Raw genomic sequence first — 22,527 nt, 5'->3', positions numbered from 1 at the left:
AATGATTTTAAAAGCTGCCGTAAACATGTCTGTGAAGTGTTTTGAAAGGCACCTCTGAATTAAATCTATTATTATTAAAATGAGATTGACACTTTAAAAAGGAGTACAGGCCAACGCTCTGATTATCTGTTCATTAGAATGGATATAAAAAATATCACAAAAGCCTAAAAGAAAAGCTCAGAATCAGCTTTATTGGCCATGTATGCCTACAAACAATGAATCTGGCTTCAGTGAACTGTGCTATCTCATTTAGCAAAAGTACAACATTAAATATAAACATAAATAAGCAAAGAATGATATGGCCAAAATATAATGTAAAATATGATAAATATGTAGAGTTTTACAGTATATACATCAAAGGTATACTTGTGCATGAAGAGGACACTATTTTTTTAAAGATATTTAAAATAAGATATTTTAAAAATTTCATTTGACTTTACTTTCTGCAAATGATCAACATTAAGTCCAGCTACGAGTTTTGTCGTTAATCATTCAGTAGGTCCTGAAAGGGTTAAACCACAATAGGTGTGTACTGTTACTTACCCTGCTCACACACAAACACACAGACCTTTGTCTTCCGATCGTGAAGGGTGTGTAAGGGTGTTGGTGGTGGAGCACCACTCCTTCATAAAGCCCAGTCCCGCCTCCGTCAGGTCACAGTGTGTGAGGGACTCTTGTTGGCATCAGTGGGACTCTATACCGATTTACCTCACGCGGATACCGGGACCTGTTTTTTGTTCGTCATGATTCGGGTTTCTTCGCCCGTCTTTGTGTCGCTTCTATTAGTGGTGAGTTATTAAGTTATTTCACTTTTTCCACAAAATTATGCCCCATTGAAATGAATGGGAAACGTTTAAATAGCTAGTTCTTCTTCATTCAGCAGTGTTTATGCAACATTTCAGCAGGAAGCATTCACACGCATTTTCCGCAGGGAAATGCAAATTTTCTAGTTGTTGTTGGAGCGCTTTTCCGGACAAACTCTATTCGTTTTCCAGCCTTCATACTGAATCTATTAATTACAAATGGGTCAAAACACGGAAATGCCAACTTTTAAACTCATTTTAAACGAAAAGGTCTCAGACATTTAAAACAGCAGACTATTATAGTGTCGGAGGGAAATCTGAGTAGTTTAGAGGTGTAAGCCTAACTCCTTTCTCAGACTAAGTACTGTTTCATGTTGACCCAAACATATACCTGGTTGCCATAGCAACACACTGGGCTGTACTATCAGACATAGGATAATGGCATCGTTTCTTTTGAGCTGGAGCTAGGCTATTGCCTTATTGAGGAAAAAAATAGAAGTTTTGTAAATATTTCACATATTCTTTCACAACTGGACAGTACTCAACCAAAACACACAATACTTCTTAAACCAGAAGAATGTGATGGAAGAATATCCCAAGAGATAACGGATCACTAAAGACTGGTTGCTCCTGTTAGTACTGCTGATTTGGTACATGTACAGTTTTCTCATCTGCATGCACATGAGAAGACTTGCTGCACTGAAAGATGTAAAAAAAAAGAAGAAAAGGAACCACTCCCTTTTCTTTGTCTGATCATACCATTCCAGTTATCCTGACATGCCGTTGCATTGACTGTACAGATGAGATTACTGAAATCTAGGAGGGGCAGGGTGTTTCTGCCTCTCCTGAGCACAAACAGTTATAGGCCTACCTAGAGGGCGGATGCGTTTTTAAATAGGCTTTGCACAGTACCTTACATCATGCTGTTTTTGTTTTATTATAGAGACCTAACTCTAATAACAGCTGTCAACATCCTCTTTGTGATACAGCCACAGATACTGACAGCTATGAGAGCTCAACTCGGCAGAAGGTTAAGAAAATGATGCCTTCAGTTCCAGCTGTGAAACTAGGATTCATTACGAGCACTTGAGCCTTTAATACAACAGGGGCAGCTTCCGTACTCTTTTTTGACAGGGCTGGCCCAACTGCCGACTTTTGCAGCGGTGGACTGAAATGTGATGTGTGCACAAACACTCACAATAATGTAGATGATTAACCCTGTCTAACTTTACCAATCATAACTACTTTATAACATCAAGATTAGCTGAATAGTGACACTAAAGAAGATTCATGTTCAACGTGACAATTTAAGGAACTTAAAAATGTGCATACAAACACTGAAAGCACAGAAAAATACACGTTTTGGCCCCGTCAGTTTGCAAGTTAGTTTATTGAAAGTTAAAATTGCAATACTTTCCCTTGCACTGGTTTAATGAAGAAGATGTGAAAAGCTTTTTTTCCACAATTGAAAGTAGAAAAAAAAGAAGAATTAAAACCGCAAGCGGTGATGAAGGGACCGAAGCACCCCGCGCATGTCGGCGCGTGTCGCGACCGCGAGAGTGCGACCGCGGGAGTGCAGCCGCGACATGAGGCCAAGCAGCAGGCCTTACAGTCATCGAAGGTTAAAAAAATGGGGTGCGCCGAGACATCAAAGTTTGATGGTATGCCGTGGCCACGCCCCTTGACGAAATAACGTGCAGAGCACAACGAGAGATCTTCAACATGTCTAGAACACACTAAGATTGAGTTTGCGATGATCGGATAAACGCTTTTGGAGGAGTTCGTTCAGATAGCTAACCTGTAAACCGCGAAATTCAGCCATTCAAAAAAAATATGGCGGACTTCCTGTTGGGTTTTGACCATGGGTGTAAGAGGATTTTATGTAGCACCTGACATGCCCAATGAGCATAAAAAATCCCATGCATGTAGGACAAAGAAACCTCTATGGGGAGGCCATTTTTAAGATTTCATGGGGGCGCCACTGAGTCATTTAGCCACGCCCCCTTATTATAACAACATGACAAGTTTAATTTTTCTACAGGGATCATGTGTCTGATGTTTGGTGACTCTACACCTATATTAAGACCCATAACAAACTACTTCCTGTTTGTGACGAACAACGCGTCCGTATGACCACGACCTTTGAGGAAATAACGTGCGGAGCACAACGAGAGATCTTCAACATGTCTAGAACACACAGACCTTGACGTTGTGTCAATCGGATATAGGCTTTTGTAGGAGTTCGTTCAAATAGGTAACCTGTGAAACGCGAATTTTCGCCATTAAAAAGAAATATGGCGGACTTCCGGTTTAGTTTTGACTATGTGTGCAAGAGGATTTATTGTAGTTCCTGACATTAATAACATACAAAAAAATTGTCATGCATGTAAAAGAAAAAACCTCTATGGGGAGGCCTTTCAGAAAGGTAAAATAGGGGTGTGCCGATACATCAATGTTTGATGGTACGCCATGGCCACGCCCTTAAACGAAATAACGTGCGGAGCACAACGAGAGATCTTCAACATGTCTAGAACAGACTGACATTGAGTTTACGATGATCGGATAAACTCTTTTGGAGGAGTTCGTTCAAATAGCTAACCTGTCAAACGCGAATTTCAGCCATTCAAAAAAAATATGACAGACTTCCTGTTGGGTTATGACGATGGGTGTAAGAGGATTTTATGTAGCTCCTGACATGCCCAATGAGCATAAAAAATGTCATGCATGTAGGACAAAGAAACCCCTAAGGGGAGGCCATTTTTCAAATTTCATGGGGGCGCCACTGAGTCATTTAGCCACGCCCACTTATTATAACAAAATGACAAGTTTAATTTTTCTGCTGGGATCATGTGTGTTATGTTTGATGACTCTACGCCTATATTAAGCACTGTAACAAACTACTTCCTGTTTGTGACGAACAACGCGTACGTACGACCACGCCCTTTGACGAAATAACGTGCAGAGCACAACGAGAGATCTTCAACATGTCTAGAACACACAGACCTTGACGTTGTGTCAATCGGATATAGGCTTTTGTAGGAGTTCGTTCAAATAGGTAACCTGTGAAACGCGAATATTCGCCATTAAAAAAAATATGGCGGACTTCCGGTTTAGTTTGGACTATGTGTGCAAGAGGATTTATTGTAGTTCCTGACATTATTAACATACAAAAAATTTGTCATGCATGTAAAAGAAAAAAACCTCTATGGGGAAGTCTTTCAGAAAGGTAAAATAGGGGTGAGCCGAGACATCAATGTTTGATGGTACGCCATGGCCACGCCCTTAAACGAAATAACGTGCGGAGCACAACGAGAGATCTTCAACATGTTTAGAATACACTGACACTGAGTTTACGATGATCGGATAAACGCTGTTGTAGGAGTTCGTTCAAATAGCTAACCTGTGAAACGTGAATTTCGGCCATTTTTGTTGCATTCAAAAAAATATGGCGGACTTCCTGTTTGGTTATGACGATAGGTGTAAGAGGATTTTATGTAGCTCCTGACATGCCCAATGAGCATAAAAAAAATCGTGTATGTAGGACAAAAAAACCTCTAAGGGGAGGCCTTTTTGAAAATTTCAAGGGGGCGCCACTGAGTCATTTAGCCACGCCCACTTTTTATGCCAGCATGTCTAGCTTTACTTTTCCACTGGGAGCATGTGTCTGATGTTTGGTGAGTGTATGACTATATTAAGGCCCATAACAAACTACTTCCTGTTTGTGACGAACAACGCGTCCGTATGACCACGCCTTTTGAGGAAATAACGTGCAGAGCACAACGAGAGATCTTCAACATATTGAGAACACACTGACATTCTCATTGTGTCCATCGGATAATTGCTTTTGGAGGAGTTCGTTCAAATAGCTAACCTGTGAAACGCGAATTTTCGCCATTGAAAAAAAATATGGCGGACTTCCTGTTTGGTTTTGACTATGGGTGTAAGAGGATTTTATGTGAGATCTCGCATGCTTAATGTGCCTAAAAATTGTCGTGCACGTATGATGAAAAAACCTCAATGAGGAGGCCCTTTTGAAAATTTGAAGGGGGCGCCACTGAGTCATTGTGCTCATTTTTATTAAGAAATGACGATAATATCAAATTTTTCGCCAGACCCGATGACATTGGAGATTTTGGTGAGTTTTCATTCACGTTCAAGCCGCCAAAAGTGGCTCCGAAGTGGCGGACGGAAAAAAAAAAAAATAATAATCGTAAGGAAAACAATAGGGTCCTTCGCACTGGTCAGTGCTTCGGTCCCTAATAATAATCGTAAGGAAAACAATAGGGTCCTTCGCACTGGTCAGTGCTTCGGTCCCTAATAATCATAAGGGTTTCAATAGGGTCCTTCGCACTGGTCAGTGCTTCGGTCCCTAATAATCATTCGAAAAACAATAGGGTCCTTCGCACTGGTCAGTGCTTCGGTCCCTAATTAGGGTTTCAATAGGGTCCTTCGCACTGGTCAGTGCTTCGGTCCCTAATTATGCAATATTGATCTGCAAAAAATGACTTAATAGCTAATGTGGTCAATTAATTTTCTTAATTCAATTAATTTTTGACATCAGAGCAAAACTAACTTATTAATATTATAATATAATATTAACTAATTAATATTTCAGAAGATACTGCGTCTCATTCTCGTCCTGAAGATTAGCTTCAGTTTGCACTGTACAAGCTACAGTGAGGCCAATGGGATCCTTTGTTTGATGTGAGCCGTCACACAGGTTGGGCTTCGTGACATCGCTAAGCCAAATATTTGTTTTCATTTTGGTGCCCTCTGTAAAAAATAATGAAGGTGAAACCCTTATACCTTTAAAAGTTCTGTCTTTTTTTCATTTGTTTTTATTTCTCTCTTTTACATATAGACAAACAGTTTACGATGATGTTGTCTTTAGCAAAGCGTCACCTAAGTGGCAGTTGAAAAAAAATACATAAGGTGGGGCTGTGTCAGTTACTTTGAGTCACCAGCCAAACACAATTTAGCACATTGTCGGATACCAGTGGGTTTTTTTAAACTATTATTTTATGAGCTTTTATTGTATAGAGGAAAGAGAGAGTAGGTGAAAACAACCAGGAAAGGAGCCACAGGTCGGCCGTCCACCTCGTGGACTTCACCCTCTGTACATAGGGCACATGCACTAACCACCAGGTTATTTATCTATAAAATGTTATTAATATTATTATTATTATTATTATTGTTATTATTATTATCAACTTTATTTGTAAAGGGACCATGTATAATATTAAACATAAATGTTGCCATTTGATGTATTTCACCAGAGTTAGCTCAGAGCTAGTTTACATCTGCAGTCCCTCGGTTACAATTAAAACATGACATAGTAATATAAAATATGTCTGTAAAAAACATAGCAGGTTATCTACACACACCCACTGAGCACACACACAGTGGCAAACACATAAACACACATAAACACACACACACACTCACACACACACACACACACACACACACACACACACACACACAACTAAAGGTATAAATGAAGATCAGTGGTTACAAAATTGATTGATTAATTACAACATTAATTGTCTTTTAGCAGATCTTTCAGTTTGTGCAGAGTTAGTAGTTATTTTTATACATTTTTGTTTGAGGATCAGCCATTCTAGCCAAGTATGCACCAATGTTTTGGCTCAACATAATTGGTAGATAATTATATCTGTCCATTATATCTGTGAGTAGCTGGTATGTATCAGTAGCGTTGCATCAGTTTGATAATGCTGTTTCAGAAAATGAGAAGACAAATTCTGATTTGTTTTCATCGTCAAATGTGAAAAAAAATGTCTCAAGTCTGATTATATCAGCAACATACAATTTGTACAGTAAGACACGTGCCAGTGATATTTGAAAGAGAACAACTTACTGTATGTAGCAACATTTTAAAAATATCTACCTTTATAGCTGATTAAAAAAATAAAATGGAAATTACAAAGAAGTTAAGAAAAAAATGTCTGAGTCAGTAATCGGCATGTGATCTCAAACACCCTGACTTTACCAATCAGTGTGTCTCTCACTGTAACATGGAGTCTGAACAATATATTGCACAGACCAAAAACAAGCTCTCTGTTTGCATTCAAGGCTTCACTTGCAAATATTTGACTTGCTCATTGACGCACATGTGTGGGAAAGGCTTCTTGCTGTATCCTCAGAAACCTCATATGTGTACTGAAGTGCTGTCATAATGTGGTAAGCTCATCGACTCATGTTACGCTTTGACTTAGCTTTAACTAAGCTAGGTGACTTGGAAACCCGGCTTCATAACACGGGAAAACAATTAGTCAGCTTCTGTAGATGAACAGCCTTGAGGAACGGATAAGGATGATGTAAAGCATCTTCACTGTCATCTTTATTTTGATCCACCATTTGTTTTAAATAATATTATCCTTTTACAAGCCATCCTCCCTTGATATCCACAGGTCTGTGGGTTTTACTGGGTCATACGGACTCAAACAATCCTTTCTGCTGCTGCCTCAGCTGATTTCTATGTTCAGTCTTTGTTAACAGTTGAGCTAGTCCTTAACTTTAGTTAAAAAGTGGCTTCTTTACATGGGGTTCATCCAGTCAGGATGTTCAGGGACAGAGGAACACCTGAACACATTTGGAACTCCCAAAGATTCTATCACAGTTTATACTTTACTGAGATTTGCTTGTTGGCCTTACACATTCAGAAACAGATTCCTGAGTAAGGATTGCCACCTTGATGTCTTTGGCAGTCGTGTTTTACTGACAACTTTGATCCTTCGTAACTCATCTGAGCTGTTCTCTGTGTTTGTACAGCCACAGCACATCTTCCTGTGAGTGCAATGTCCCGGTTACCTGTCATCTCTCTGACATGGGACTTTAAAGGCTCTTGGTTTCTGTCCATCAAGCAATCTTTTTGCAACTTGGACTGACTTGAACTGCATGAAGAACTGTAGGCAGGGGATTTCCAGTGTTTCCTGCAAGAAATCCACAGTGGAGTTGGTTGCCAGCCTATTAGCTGGAGTTTGAAGAGATTTACAGAAATGTTCTTTTTGTCAGACATTCTTTGACACACACCTTTCCTTTATGCATGTCTGTGCACTGGCTGCAGCGTGCATTTGAACAGTCTGTGATGTGACATAGCGTGGGCTGTTTGTGTTGGTTTGTCTGTTTGCAGTCTAAAGTAGGCTTTTATGTTACTGATGGTAAATTCACATTTTTGTCACTCTTAACCACCATCTGATAGCTACATAAAAAAAACAGACGGAAACAGAGAAAAGTCCCATTTGCTGTTACTGACGGATCTCACATAGAGATGCAGGCTGCATGTCTAGCATGCGCCACTTTAACTACAAAGCGTGCAGGAAACACTGATATCTACCTTCATGGTCAAATGAAAAGTTTGGCTGCTCAATCCAAACACAATCTGCTAGGCTCGTGTGGAGCAAGAGGTTGAACACATACTGTTTAATAAATGCTGCTTCTCCTTTTGACTGCATCATTTCTTCTAAATACTTCTTCACTGCTCACTTCCACTTCAATGCAAAGTGTTCGTTTATCTGCAATATGACTTCAGTACACATCTGTCTGTGAAATTGCTACTACAAACAGCAGGTGTGTGATCTCCTGGCCTGGAGGATTATAGTCTTAAAAATGGAATGAAATATTCCTAGACAGTGAAGGTGAACACGTGTCAAAAAGCCAATATAACATTAATATTCTTTATTTATGACGTAATTAAGGAAACGCCTGCAATATTAAATGTGGCATATTATTTCTCAGCTAGTTTGCTAGCTAGCACACATACTGAAAAAAACTGTAAGTTTGTCACTTCATTCAGCACACGATCCACATGATGTCTTCATGACGTATAATATTTACTCTTTATACTACCACAGCAGGTAATCCAAACACTGAAGCAATGATAACAGGCAAGAAATCACATATTTATTGAAATGATGTGGTTGATATTAGGAGCATATAAAGTGGACATCATGAAGATCATATTTATGTGGCTCATATTCTTTCAAATAAACACACTTTGCAATCCCAACCTTCCACTAACAATGAAGCTGCGTGTATATTAAGAAATACACGCAGCAGTAGAATAAGAAAGCAGCTGAATTTGAGCTGCATAAAATGTGAAAACTCTTGATCTTGAAACACTTGCTAATTGGAGAACAGTGAAGTCTGACCGAAGCTGCGGTTGGAACTTATACCGCTGTTGTTTCTTTGGGTTTCAACCAGAACTCCTTTGTCAGCTTGTTTCAGTCACATCATTTCCAAACAACACAGACAATGATTTAGCCCAGCCCACAATGTTCCTTTTATGAGAGGAAGAGACACAAACACAGAGGGAATATACTGGCAGACTTGTTTGACTCATTCAATTTAAAACAACCTTGGTTGACCAAAGTATTGCACAAAAAAATGTGAAGACAACAAGTAAGATATCATGAAGAATGATGTTATCATTCTTCATGATATATATTTCACATAAAAAAATACAATAAATAGGAGCATAAATACAAACTTCAAAATGTCAAGCTTAACATAAATTAAAAGCCGGAGCAACTTGGTGAGTTTTAAGCAGAGGTTTAAAGTTTTAATGGTCTGTTTGTTAATCTTCAGTATTTTTCACGAGAGATATTTGCATGTTGGCTGGCAGACAAAAAGGAAAGGCAGGCGAGTGGTTTATAGGTGAAGCACTGACAGATGAGTGGGTGTGGTGGAGAAAACGCCCTTATTGTCTCTGAGAAAAGGTGTGGTGAGGGTTAAGGGAGGCGAAGTCTGAGGGCATCTGGTGAAGAGATGGAGATTAGCAGCAGGAGAAAAGGGGAGAAATCAGAACAGAAGACGGGGAATGTGAAAGTAGCAGCAGACACATTGTATTTAAAATATTCTGACTGGATGTTTTAAAAGAGCACGCACAAAGTTTCTTTATCATTGCTTATATGGGATTATTTAAGCATTGATGGCATGTTAAATAGTTAGCTGCAGAAGAAATGACATCAAATAGAAAAACTACACATTCTTCTTTGATAAAACATTTCTTTGTTAACTTCGATGATAGAGTCGTGACATTGTAGTGAGACATTTTGTGGATTCCTCCCCTTCTTTTGATGTGTTATAGAGGGTCCATTGTCTACATATAAGCTGCTAACATGTGTTTTTTTCCCATTTGACTTCCTGTATAAAACAGGAAGTGAAATGGAAACAAAACTCCACAAGTTGTTACATGTGTTCATGTAAGAGGCTGTAGTGCAGAAAGCTGACTATTAATTGCATGTTGTTGTTAACACTTTGAAGTAGGATTTATAGGTTTGCCTGCATAACAAAATCCATTTCACTGACAATGCAAACTGTGAAAGGGTCATCAATCACAGGCTCTGTTTACTGTTGGTTTAACCTGTTGACAGTTGCAGCCAGGCCACACTTTTTTAAATGGTAAAATATTCTTACACGAAATAAGGTTTCACAACAAAGTCCCCTTGAAAACTAACAGGGAAAGTGAACCTTTCGTCTTTCATTGTCATGAAATGAACTTAAGAGGAGCAGAAGTGGCCAACAGACGAAAGGCTCAGGCAACCACATGGTGACACATTTTGACAATTCCTTTCCTGAGCAGTGCTGGGGAAAAAATCTGTCACAAAGCAATGCACCAGTGTACAAAGATTACTTATCTGCTCTACTTGAATATTTGTTTTTTGCAATTGATATAAACAGCTATTCAGTTACATCTTCAAATAAGCAATCTCTATCAGGGAATGGTGGGTCATCGTGGGTCATCAAGCGTAACACCTAATATTGTAAATCAGAGGAGGTTGAGAAGTGAGTTCATCGTATGTAAACTTACGAAAATAAGACGCTATACCTGCACATACCCTGCTCTACACCACTGGTCATCGAGCCAGTTATTTAAGGTTTCACATAAGATGCTCAATTTTTCTTGCATGTGAATCTCATATTGTTTTCTATACCCCTCCTTAAGTGAAAGGCACCCGATTTTATGTGTGTGGGTCCACTTTTTACCTGTCTAGTAAATGTTATTGTGAAGTAATGGCCTCTATTACATTTCAGTTTCAGGCAGTCTTGGTAAATTCAGTCTGGATCCCCCCCAGGACACCACTCCGTGAAAATAAAGACTACACTACACAAGAGTATGTTGCCAAGGTGAGTCACAGTTCTTCGTCTTCAACACTCTATAGCTATAAGACATATCGTGTAGCAAGTGTACCATCATGTGTCCACTATTTGTCACAAATCCAAACAAGAAAATCGATTGATTATAACTTTGACTGACTTGTAAAATGTACGAATGAAACAGTCTTGATTTAACACCATCAGTAAATCTAGGTGGAATTTAATATTTCGCTACTCCGGGCACACACGTGTTAGAGTTATAGGTTAATATGTTTATTAATGTTGTTTTTTTAAAATACTTTATTTAAAGCTAAATACTTTATTTAAAGCTTTTTCAAAGACCTAAAACATTCAACAGGTCAACAAAGAAGAATAGTACCCAACTCAACCCATCCCACATACACAAAAAAATACAAACATACTGTATATGTGTATATATATCTACACACAACATGCATAATGCACATGAAAAAGTCGAAAAAACAAACAAGATAAATACACACATCATCTATGTAGTACTCTAATTTACACATTGCTATGGTCATCCTTTTGTGCAATTATAGTGCGTAACTGATAAGGAAAGACATTTTGACGTCATGTGGGTCCTTTAGGAGCTGTGGTGTAGTCGAGGAAGGGTTGCCGTATTTATTATTGTTGTGACTACAGTGCTCATGATGGATTACGCTGGCTCTTTGTAATATACTACTAATTGTTTTGGTTTCATGCTTGTGCTCAAGAGCGACATCTACTGGATCAAGAAGTCTCACATTCTTCCTTTAACAGATGAAAACTTTATAATCACACAGCTTAAATACTTTAAATTTTGTCTAACTCCTGCTATATGAACCTCAGCAAACAGTCATCTCCCTGTACACATAGTATTTTTACTCTCAACAGTTGAGGTAAATTCACAAACTCTAATTCAAATGAATAATATCCAGGAAAGTGAAAATACAAAAAAATAATCATCTGAAAGCACCTCCTGTCACCAGAGGGGGGCAGTGTAATGTACTCCTCAAGAGTCATAAGACTGTATCTTCAAGTTACAGCAGAAAGTTGTTTTTTTTTCTCAGCTGTCATCCACTTGTGTTGTTTTTTATTGGATTTCTGTTGTTGTTGTTCCATCCATATGCTCTGTAGTAAGTATTCTTCTCTTCTTCTTTGTGGTCCAGATTCATTCAGACTTTGACCAGGGCAACGGGAACATCCGCTATTCTCTGATAGGTCCTGGGGCGAACGAGCCCCCCTACCACGTGTTTGTAGTTAATTCAACGACTGGACTAATTACTCTCACCCAAAAGCTCGACAGGGAGCTTATCGACACCTACAATGTAAGGGGTGCAACACCTTTTTTTAATGTGACTTTTTACCTTTGATATGATGAAGTTTTGACAGTTTTATGTGTTTGATACTAATTAGTTTCCACTCATGATAAAGAGAAAAATGTTTGAATGTCTCTCTCTGTCTCAGATGCAAGGTGTTGCTAAGTACAGCAATGGTCAAAAAGCAGAAGATAATGTTGACATAAAATTCAAGGTTGTTGATGAGAACGACAATCCTCCGGTGTTCGGTGTCATCAAGGCAGGGGAGGTGAATGAGCACAGCCCCCCGGGTAAGCGTCTTGCTTCTGTTTACTTTTCTTACAAATAGTTGTGCCATTCATTCTTTTATGGCTAAAATACAAAGTGTGGTTCATATTACTTACCGAACATCTCTATTCTGTGATCAGCACTGTATGTATCATTTTGTCCTAACAAACTATTAGGTTCAAGTGTTTTACTTGAATGTTTTTCTGCTTGTAATCTTCCCCATGCATATGTTGCTGAGTGTTTTTGCACGTCGTATAAACTATCTATGAGGAGACAACTGAGGTAGAAGACATGAGGGAGTGTGAATTTAGACAATTATATGAGAACATTTCTGAATATGGAGAAAATCCCCATTTTCTGGTTTATTTTGAAATATATATTTTTTAATGGGTAGATGTATTCCGAAAAAAAGTTTCTGAAATAGGCAAAAACATGTCTTTGAAATATTTTTTCTGACATCTGCTTGAATAGAATGCTGTTTTTTATGTATTTTATAGGCACTCCGATTATGAAAATAACTGCAACTGATGCTGATGAGAAAGGAACCCAGAACTCAAAGATTGCCTACAGCATCATTAGTCAGAATCCACCCAATGATATGTTCTACATTACAAACGATGGCTCCCTCTGTGTGAAAAGTTCTGCTCTGGACAGAGAGGTAGAGTATGAGATACACCCGGAGCCCCACTGGGCTGTAACCATTCTCAGGAAACCGATATCCTGCACTCCAAAAAAATGACTCCAGTCATCCCCAACTTTTAATGTTCAGCTGTTCATGTTTTCTTCTCGTCTTTGCCATCCAGTAAGAAGTATTTGAATAAGGCCCCGTGCCTACCCAGCATCTTTTTCTGAGCACCACCATCTTTTTTTACGTTTTCAGTGAGGAGAGAGTGTTTGCATTGTCACAAGGCCGTTTGAACAAAAAGCACAGCAGGCAGTGTCTATTTTACGATCGCTCCACCTTTTTTTGGGCAGCCGCTCCGAGCGCTCAAGTTGAAAATCTTTTAACTTTTCAAAAATATGCCTGGAACGTCAGTGATGCTCTTTTCCAAATGTATCATATTCTCCGTATTTTAGTCTTTTACAGATTGTATCTTTTACTTACATCCTCTTTGCTCCGTTTTTGATCTGGCAATAAAAGCTATAAAATACAAAGCATGCAGTAAAAAGTAATAGAGCAGTGATGGTCATACAGTGTTATACAGAATGACTTGAAAATGGCCAACCTCATTTTACATGAAACCTGTGGCTCGATCTTAAAGGACAAATAATGTGAGACAATCGGATAGTGCCTGTGTTTCTAAATTGTAATCCATCATTAAGATGATGCACTTTATCTGTAAACAATCTACACATTGCAATTGTTGTTTTCTCTTAATTTATTGTCTGTACTGTAACTGTTTTTTCAATGTTGTACAATGTTCAATGTTGTTATTACTATAACTTGCCCTCTTAGCCAGGTCACCCTTGTGAAAAAGATCTTGATCTCAATGGGTTAATTACCTAGTTAAATAAAATGTAAAAAAACAGCCGTTGAACTGCACGGTGGAAACTTACAAACGCTTCCGAGTGCACAGCCAGTACTTTTCTGCCCGTAAAAACAGCCTTAAAAACATTTCAAAACAGCTTTTGTCTTTTGTTCTCTGCAGCTTTCAGAGTCAGGCCCCGCCCCTGTAAGTAATTTACTACTCTTTTGTTTTTCAGGAACAAGATACGTACACTGTGGTAGTAAAAGCTCAGGACTTAGATGGCGCACAAGGAGGAAACAGTGCAACCAGCACCGTCACTATCAATGTCAAAGATGTGAATGACAACGTGCCCACACTCACACAAGAGCAGGTAGTTTCCTTTCAGAAACTTTAGTAAATGCTTGCTAATGACTGCATTGTAAAAAATAGAAGGAGGCCCTTTTCTGTCCTCTAACTGTGTGTTTTACATGCAGTATGAGGGCAACATTGAAGAAAACACAGAAGGTGTGGAGGTGATGAGACTCAAGACAGAGGACCTGGATCTGGAGGGCACGGAAAACTGGGAATCTGTTTTTGACATCGTGAAAGGCAATGAAGCGGGGTACTTCAGCATTAAAACTGACCCCAAAACCAATGAGGGTGTCCTCTGGCTAAACAAGGTAAGGATTGAGCAACATGTCAGTGTTTCTGCAGATTTAACTGTCCAACATGAGGAGTAGATGTGCACAATAGCTCAGTAGTCTTTTTAACAATCGTTCAATCATATTTTTGTGTGCAATTTCACAGGCTGTGGATTATGAAGACGTCAAGGACCTTGAACTAGGGATAGCTGTGAAAAACAAGGCCCCACCATTTAGTGGCTCTGGGACCTCTGGAGCCGGTATAAGTTTAGGAGGGGGAGGAGGAGGAGGCGGAGGGGGAGGAGGAGGAGCAGGAGGCGGAGGAGCAGGAGGCGGAGGAGCAGGAGGCGGAGGAGCAGGAGGCGGAGGAGCAGGAGGCGGAGGAGCAGGAGGCGGAGCAAGCTGGTCTTCGGGATCCTCGTGGCAAAGTGGGACCACATTTAAAACCTATCCAGTCAAAATCAATGTGAAAAACAAGCCTGAGGGCGCAGCTTTTGATCCTAAAGTCAAAGCCATTCCCATCTCAGAGGGAGGCCAGAGCATGAACATTAATGATGTCATTGCACGCTACCCTGCAATCGACGGAGACACTGGGAAACCAGCGGAGAATGTTAGGTAGGTTCATGCTTAAACATATCCACATGAAAGCCTCTACTTTTAATTAATAAATGCAAAATTAATAATAACTAACACATCGTGTTTCTGCTGTAGGTATGTTAAGGGCTCAGACCCTGGCAACTGGCTAAGCATCGATCCAGATACAGCAGAGATCAAACTGAACAAGCTTCCCGACAGAGAATCTCCACTCCTGGTCAATGGAACATATTATGCTAAAGTGCTGTGCATTAGTGAAGGTAAACTCTTCCACTTTATGTCCTCTGCTGGTTAAGATGTAAAACATGATGACATGTGAACAGTAGCTGTGGGGGGGGGGGGGGGGGGGGGGGGGGGTACAACACGCTAAGTTAAAACACATGAGGAAATGGGATGTGGGGCATAAGGGAAACATTTTCATATTTTCATATTTCATTCGATAATGCCATTTGTAGCAATTTGTTTTTAGCTTTTCCTTCCAAGGGTTTGCCTAGTTGGTTAATACAGTGGACTTCAAGTGTAACATGTAGAATTGTTACACTTACCTATGTAAATTGACTAAACCTATTTTATATACTGTATTTTGTTGTTGAGTACCAACATTACCTCAAATATTTCCAAAAGGTTGTCAATGCCAGAGAAATCCTTCATTTATAGTTGTATCAGTCCATGTCTTTCGTGGCGCCCACCGCCCACCCCCAGGAACATCAGCATCTGGAGATATAGATGTTGGTTTTTAGAATATTCTGTATAAACCTATAAAAATACTCGACCCGAGAAAAGTTGGTAAACTTGACATCTCAACGGCCGACAGTGGTGTCTCGTTGGATGTACACTAGAGAACTTTGGATAAATTCAAATTAGCTCTAGAGCTAATTTGAACTTTGGAGAACTTTGGATAAATTCAAATTAGCTCTAGAGCTAATTTGAACTTTGGAGAACTTTGGATAAATTCAAATTAGCTCTAGAGCTAATTTGAATTTATCCAAAGTTCTCTAGTGTCGAGGGAGATAAAGTGTAAAGACTAGTTTCCTCTCTGCAGCGGTCATCTGTAACACATGGAAACAGAATCACAAGATACTAATGATTTGATTTTCTGCTTGTTTTTAAATCACAGACGAGCCTGGTAAAACAGCTACCGGCACTGTAGCCATCCAGGTAGAAGATTTTAATGACCACTGCCCCACCCTGACCAGTGACGTCCAGACGATGTGTACCACGGCCGATTCTGTCATTGTCGTCGCTAAAGATGAGGATTCATATCCTAACGGCCCTCCTTTTGACTTCAAAATTATCCCAGAAGAAACAGAGGGTAAATGGCAGGTGGAGCATCTTAATGGTAAGAAAAAATCTCGTAAAATAATAAATATATTTATATATATTCTCATGAGTAATATTGTATATAAAGTATTGAAAGTCTTTTTCATTAGACTAAAACACTAAGATGCATCATTTAACTCTTTCATCCAGAATACTCAAATTGATTTTACAATCTTCTGTTTTCTTGTTCCTGTCAGACACCGCAGCTATCCTGAGGGCTCAGGAGAGAGTGTGGCCTGGTTTTTATAAGGTGATGTTTGAGGTGAGGGATGAGCAGGGAGAGGCCTGTCCAGAACCACAGAAAGTGGATATCCAAGTGTGCACCTGTGAGGATGGAGAGGTGTGTGGAAAACGAGGGGCCCAAGGTCAGCTCACCAAAGAATCAGTGTTAGGACCTGCAGGCATTGGACTACTATTCCTGGGCTTGCTAATGTTACTACGTGAGTATGACATGATCTATGTATGTATCCTCAAGCGTCATTCAAATATTTAGACTTTTTAGTGCACACATTAATCCACAGAGCAGTTAAAATGAGTTCAATTCCTGTTTGGGTCAGTTTTTCCGGGATTATGAACATGCATTTAGGGCCATCCACTCCCTGTGAGTAGCTACAATATAAGTTAATGCAAGGGATTGCATTGGGATCAATTTCTCAGACCTCTTTCAGGGTTACTGCAGTGCATATGGCAGCTGTGGCTCAGTGGTAGAGTCAGTCGTCAACTCACACATGTCTATTGTGTCTTCGGACAAGACACTTGCACTTACAACCCCAAGTTGTTCCAACTGCTTCGTTAACCGTGTTTGAATGGATAAGTTACTTCTGATGGTCACTTAACATAGAAAACTGGGACATCACGTGTGTAAATGTGTAGGTGTGACCTGCAATGAGAAAGAACTTTAAGTAGTCAGAAGACTAGAAAGGCGCTATACAAGCTTGAGTTCTTTTACAACTGAGTGTCAATAAACAATTCAAACACATAAAATGTTATGTATTTAAATGCAGATTCACCTGCAAATTAAACACAACCCCAAAAACAGTAGTATACAGCAGCATACTTTGTTTGCAGGGAGTAATAAAGTATTAGGTTGGACAGATGTGTGAATAAATGCATTCCTGCTAATACCTGATTAAAGTTACATAGGTTGGTGATTTGTCAAGACAACGCCAAAGATGTTGGAAAAGTAGTCTCAATAGACTACTTTATCACACTTGAGACTGGAGCTGAACCAAATCAGAGGGATCCTCTTTTACAGCTACATGTTCTTTTTAAAAGACAAATAATGGATTCTAAAAGACCTTAACCTGATGTCACTTGGTAGACAGGTTCACATATTTTCAGTGCAGGTTTTTTTGTTCATTTCTGTACAGCCATTGAACAATAAATGGTTGTAATTATTAGATAACTCAACAACATTTAAGACTTCTACCCTGTCTTTCAACTCAGAGAGTATCTATACTTACCATAATCTGCTACATAAACCAAAGTATTTCTCTAAAATGATCACGACTGTTGTGTTTATGTAGGGTCTCCTTACTCACCGTATTATCAGGTCATTTTAAACTCTTTACCAGCCATTATGAACTTGTTGCTTTAATGGGAATCTTTAATCTTGTTACACCAATTCATGTGCTAATATATCATGATTGCGATTCTGTGAACTCTTGTTGTTGGGTCATGCATGTTTAGGTAAACTTAGCTATATTGTCACACAGTATTGAATTGTAAACCATATGGAGCTTGAGTTTAACTTTATTAATTTAGATGTGATATTAATCATTTGGCCAGCAGGTGGCAGTAGCCGGTCAAAAATTATCACAAGTTATCGTGTGAAATTTGCACCATAATGGTAATGAAACCTCCAGATATCATTGTAAGAGTAACTGTACATGGTATGAAATCACAACAGAAGTGCAAATCCCAAATAACTATGCCTTATTGATCTTATAAATTGAAGCTGCACTTATATTATTTGAGGTCTGCTGAAGTCTTCACATCAAACTTCTGGGATACATAAATTTTGACGGAGATATACATTTTTTTAATTACAGTCATTCCCCTGTTGCTGCTCTTCTGTCACTGTGGGAGTGCTGCTGGAATGCCAGGTGCCTTCACTGAGATGCCTTTTGACACCAAATCAAACCTCATCAACTACCGAACTGAGGGTCAGGGAGAGAACACGGTAAAAACTACATTTATTTTCAATAACCTTATTGTCTGTGTAGAAAAGCAATGCTATTAAACATCCGTTTGGGCTCTATTCTAATATTTGGATCATTGGCTGGTTACAGGAGGTGCCACTGCTGAACATGCCAACGGTGGATGGAGACATGATGAAAATGGAAATGGGTACCAAAAGTTTGGCAATGGCGCCCATAGGAGGTTTCCAGCAGTCTGTTGCCTCTATGGATGGGATGAACGGGGTCGCTTATGAAGACGGATATTTAAGAGATAGGTCATGGGGGGTGATGAATGAGCGTAGTGGCAGTGGATATTATTCTGAGTTTCAGGGCAGAGGATCAACAGCAGGGGGGGGACTTTTTGATGGCATGGCTCTTCCGGACAACATCCTTGCACAATACTACACTCAGGTGAGGAATCACATTTCTACTCTTTAAACTTGATTGTTTTGCTGGAACACAGAATAGCTCAAATGGAAAATTATGCTGCAATTGTGCTGTCAGTTAACGTAAAGGTATTAGTTGGCCCTGAAACGGTCAATAAAAAGGCAAACTTGGGAAATGATTTTTCTTATTTTTCAACAGAAACTTGCCAGTGGAAACAACAATGTTGGAGTGGAAGACAATCTCTTGGTCTCTAGCTTTGAGGGCAATGGCTCCCCTGCTGGCTCAGTGGGCTGCTGCAGCGACCTGGAGTCTGACAACGACCTACAGTTCCTTGATGACCTTGGGCCTAAATTCAAGACCCTGGCTGAGGTGTGCGGAGGCAAGAAGATCCAAACTGAAGTCAAAAAAGTGAGTGCTCCAACTCAGAGTTCAGTGTCAAGGGTTATGACTGCCCAACAAATGCCACCTCTACCCCAGCCGACCATTCCCAAAGCAGAGCGCACTGTTGTCAGGGAGACCATTAAGGAAAGCACTCTGAGAGAAGGGATGGCCACAGTGAACAAGGGGATGACCACAGTGAACCAAGGGATGACCACAGTGAACAAAGGGATGGGAAATCAAGGCCAGATGTACATGGTACAGCAGCAACAGCCTGTCTACTACACCAGCACCCCTATGCTTCAGCCGATGCATTATGTAGTCCAGCCACAGGTTCAGAATACGGTACTTCTAGCAGAGGCGCCATCCACCAACCTGCAAGGCATGGTCCTGGTTAATGGAACCCAGACTCTACCTTCCCAAGGCATGATGGTCCAGGGACAGACCATGATGACCACATCACAATCCCAGGGCCCAGGAATGGTTCTGGTAGGGGGGAATGGAGTCCACACTGGCATCCCCTCTGGTGCCCAGACCATGATGGTTGTGGAAGGCAGAGTCCCTGCAGGTTCAATGAGAGTAGTGAAGGGGAGTCAACCAAGCCTTGTGCAGGGGGGGACTTTACAGCAAGGAGGGCTGTCAGGATCTCAGAGAGTCATGGTGGTTGGAGGGCCAACAAGCGGCCAAGGGCAACAAATCCAGGAAGCAGGAGGTTTGTCCGAGATGAAGGGCTTCTCTGGTTCTCAAGGAGTCCTCTTTAGCAAGGGCGGCTCATCTGGTGGCTCTAAAAGCAGTGCAGTAAGTTCAACTACTACAACAGTAATGGGAACCCCCACCTACAGCAAGATGGTGGTTAAGGAAAAAACCACAGAATTGTAATAGCCAAAAAAAAAAAAAAAACTTTTCTGATGCAGTTCAAACTTTTCACAAGACAACCTCTTTAGTGTTTCTATGAGAGACATGTGCATGTACCATAAATGGTGGAGGGTGTGCTACAGCAATTTGGCTTGGAATGACGCTTCATGTATCTGCATGTTCCCCTATCCATCTCTGTGTTAGTGTACTAAAGCCCCATTCCGCCAAGTGGTCTGGTTTGGTTCAGAGCAGTTTGGCACAGTAAATTCTGATATTTCTTGCATTTCCACAGCCAACTGTACCCTTACTTGGTCAGCGGAGTGTAAGTGACATGATGAGACACATCAATAAAATATATGAGAAGAAGAACGCGGCAATAGAGGTTGTCCCGCAGAGGTCTGCACCCTTAAAGCTTATCTATGGGGCAGAGCTACACATTATTATACATGACATTATTCACAAACAAACAGCCTTGAATTTACTCTTTTGAAATATTTAAACATGTTGCGTTTTGTGTTTGTCCTTTATTATTGCTGTGACAAGGAACATGACAATTCTGTCAGCCATTCAGGACTATTGCATGTCCTTTGGTATGCTTCACCCCAACAGGAGGTAAGCCTAAATGTACAGTAGGATGGTATGGGTTAGTTATTTAAGTACAGTTCCGAACTTTTGACCGTAGAAACAACAACAAAGCATGCCGATCTGAATAGAGCTGAAATACTTGGTGGAAACAGGGCTTACCTTGCTTGTTTTTGTCTCCCTAAAATGCACTGATTGTTCATTTATGTTGTTTTATTTCAAAAGTATTTCAGTGAAAATGATCTCTTTTTTTCATACATAGACAGGAGCTGATCTGATCAAGAGAATTGTATTTTAAATGGTTTGAGATTTTTGTCTGAGAGTTATTGTTGGGAGTGCATCATTGGTTTAAAAGGGACCAGTTGGTAAAATTCCATTTTAACTAATTTGCCCTCAGCAAAATTTTGCATCTCTCAATTTATAGGTTTAAGGTTTTAATTCAATATCTTGCAGGGGCCACTATCATGACACAAGTCTGATGCCTTGACAAAAACTCAAAAACCAATGGTTGCACGTGGTTAGTGTTCTTGTTTTCCTTGTATGTTTTGATTTATGTTTTTTTTGTATCTGCCTTGCTGAGAGCATGCCTGTGGGTCCACACCTCCCGGCTTCTTTGTCTCAACATCTGTTATATGAATTGTCCTTTTGTAAGCATGCTGAGAGTTAACTCTGAAACCAACATTAGGTCAAAATTGTAATTGATTTATGGTCAAATACTCTCATTGTGTGAACACCTCATTTGCCTTGTTTGAGAGGGGTTCAGTAAACTGTGTTAAACGTGCTTCCTTTTATACACTTTGCAAATGGTAGCAGCTTGCAGGGATTCTATCACTCTTAAAGCACTTTGAAGCTGAAAAAGAGGGGAGCGAGTGCTCTTTACAAGAGCCAGGAATTTAAAAAAAATAAAATAAAATGCCCTATGATGATCTAAACATGCTAGTCCCTTGACAGAGCCCTTGTGTTGATGAATACAGTTTGTACTTTAGGTTTGACATCTTCTATATAGGAGTTAGTATCATGGTGTCATTCGTGAGTGTGTTTCATCTAAATGAGGAAAAACTTCAAATGGCAAATGATGCATTTGTGAACATTAATTAGTACTTTATTTCAATCCCCGATTAGTTTTTATGAAATTAAATGGTTTTCAATGCTTAAAAGACACGCTGTTTACTTTGTAACTATGCAGAGTGATGTTTCTGGGCTTGAATATATTTTGACTTCATGTCCACCTCAGGGATATCATTTTTTTCAATATTTCGAGCTTGCTTCTTAATAAACCATTTTGTACAGAATACATCAACAGGTGTTTTATATCATAATTTTTACATCATTTTACATCGTGAAACCACATGCCTTCCATTTTTTTAAAAATCTGAAAATCAAGTGTTGGGCCCTCCAAGTTAAACACAGGCATACAAAGGACTTGGGCTTGCTTTTCTCTGAAAAGCATGATTAGAGTACTGAGAGAGATAACAAAGAGTTTTGAGAGGACTCTTAGTCCCAGCATGCCTTGCAGGTACTCCCAGAATGCTCTGCCACACCTAACACATAACACATAGGTATGACGTTTTGGGTGGATAAAACCAGTTGTCCCCCATTGTTCTTCCTCTTTCCACACGTCGACCTCAGGC

General features: G+C 39.8%; 1 protein-coding gene across 1 annotated transcript; it reads left to right on the top strand.

The window, feature by feature from the left end:
* Window positions 1-572: 572 nt before the first annotated feature.
* On the top strand, window positions 573-22,192 carry LOC306828691 (desmoglein-2.1-like). Its single transcript, XM_079351250.1, has 14 exons — window positions 573-788; window positions 10,860-10,952; window positions 12,095-12,253; window positions 12,393-12,534; window positions 13,009-13,169; window positions 14,216-14,350; window positions 14,454-14,639; window positions 14,767-15,215; window positions 15,312-15,454; window positions 16,312-16,533; window positions 16,712-16,954; window positions 18,566-18,696; window positions 18,806-19,105; window positions 19,280-22,192. The coding sequence occupies exons 1-14, from the start codon at window positions 744-746 to the stop codon at window positions 20,336-20,338; spliced, it is 3,468 nt and encodes a 1,155-aa protein (XP_079207376.1). The 5' UTR covers window positions 573-743; the 3' UTR covers window positions 20,339-22,192.
* Window positions 22,193-22,527: the final 335 nt, after the last annotated feature.

Source organism: Symphodus melops (assembly GCF_947650265.1).
Source record: "Symphodus melops genome assembly, chromosome: 8".
In the NCBI taxonomy this organism is placed as follows: Eukaryota; Metazoa; Chordata; class Actinopteri; order Labriformes; family Labridae; genus Symphodus; species Symphodus melops.
Note: the sequence above shows the minus strand (reverse complement) of the source record. Positions and strands in the feature narration are given on the sequence as shown.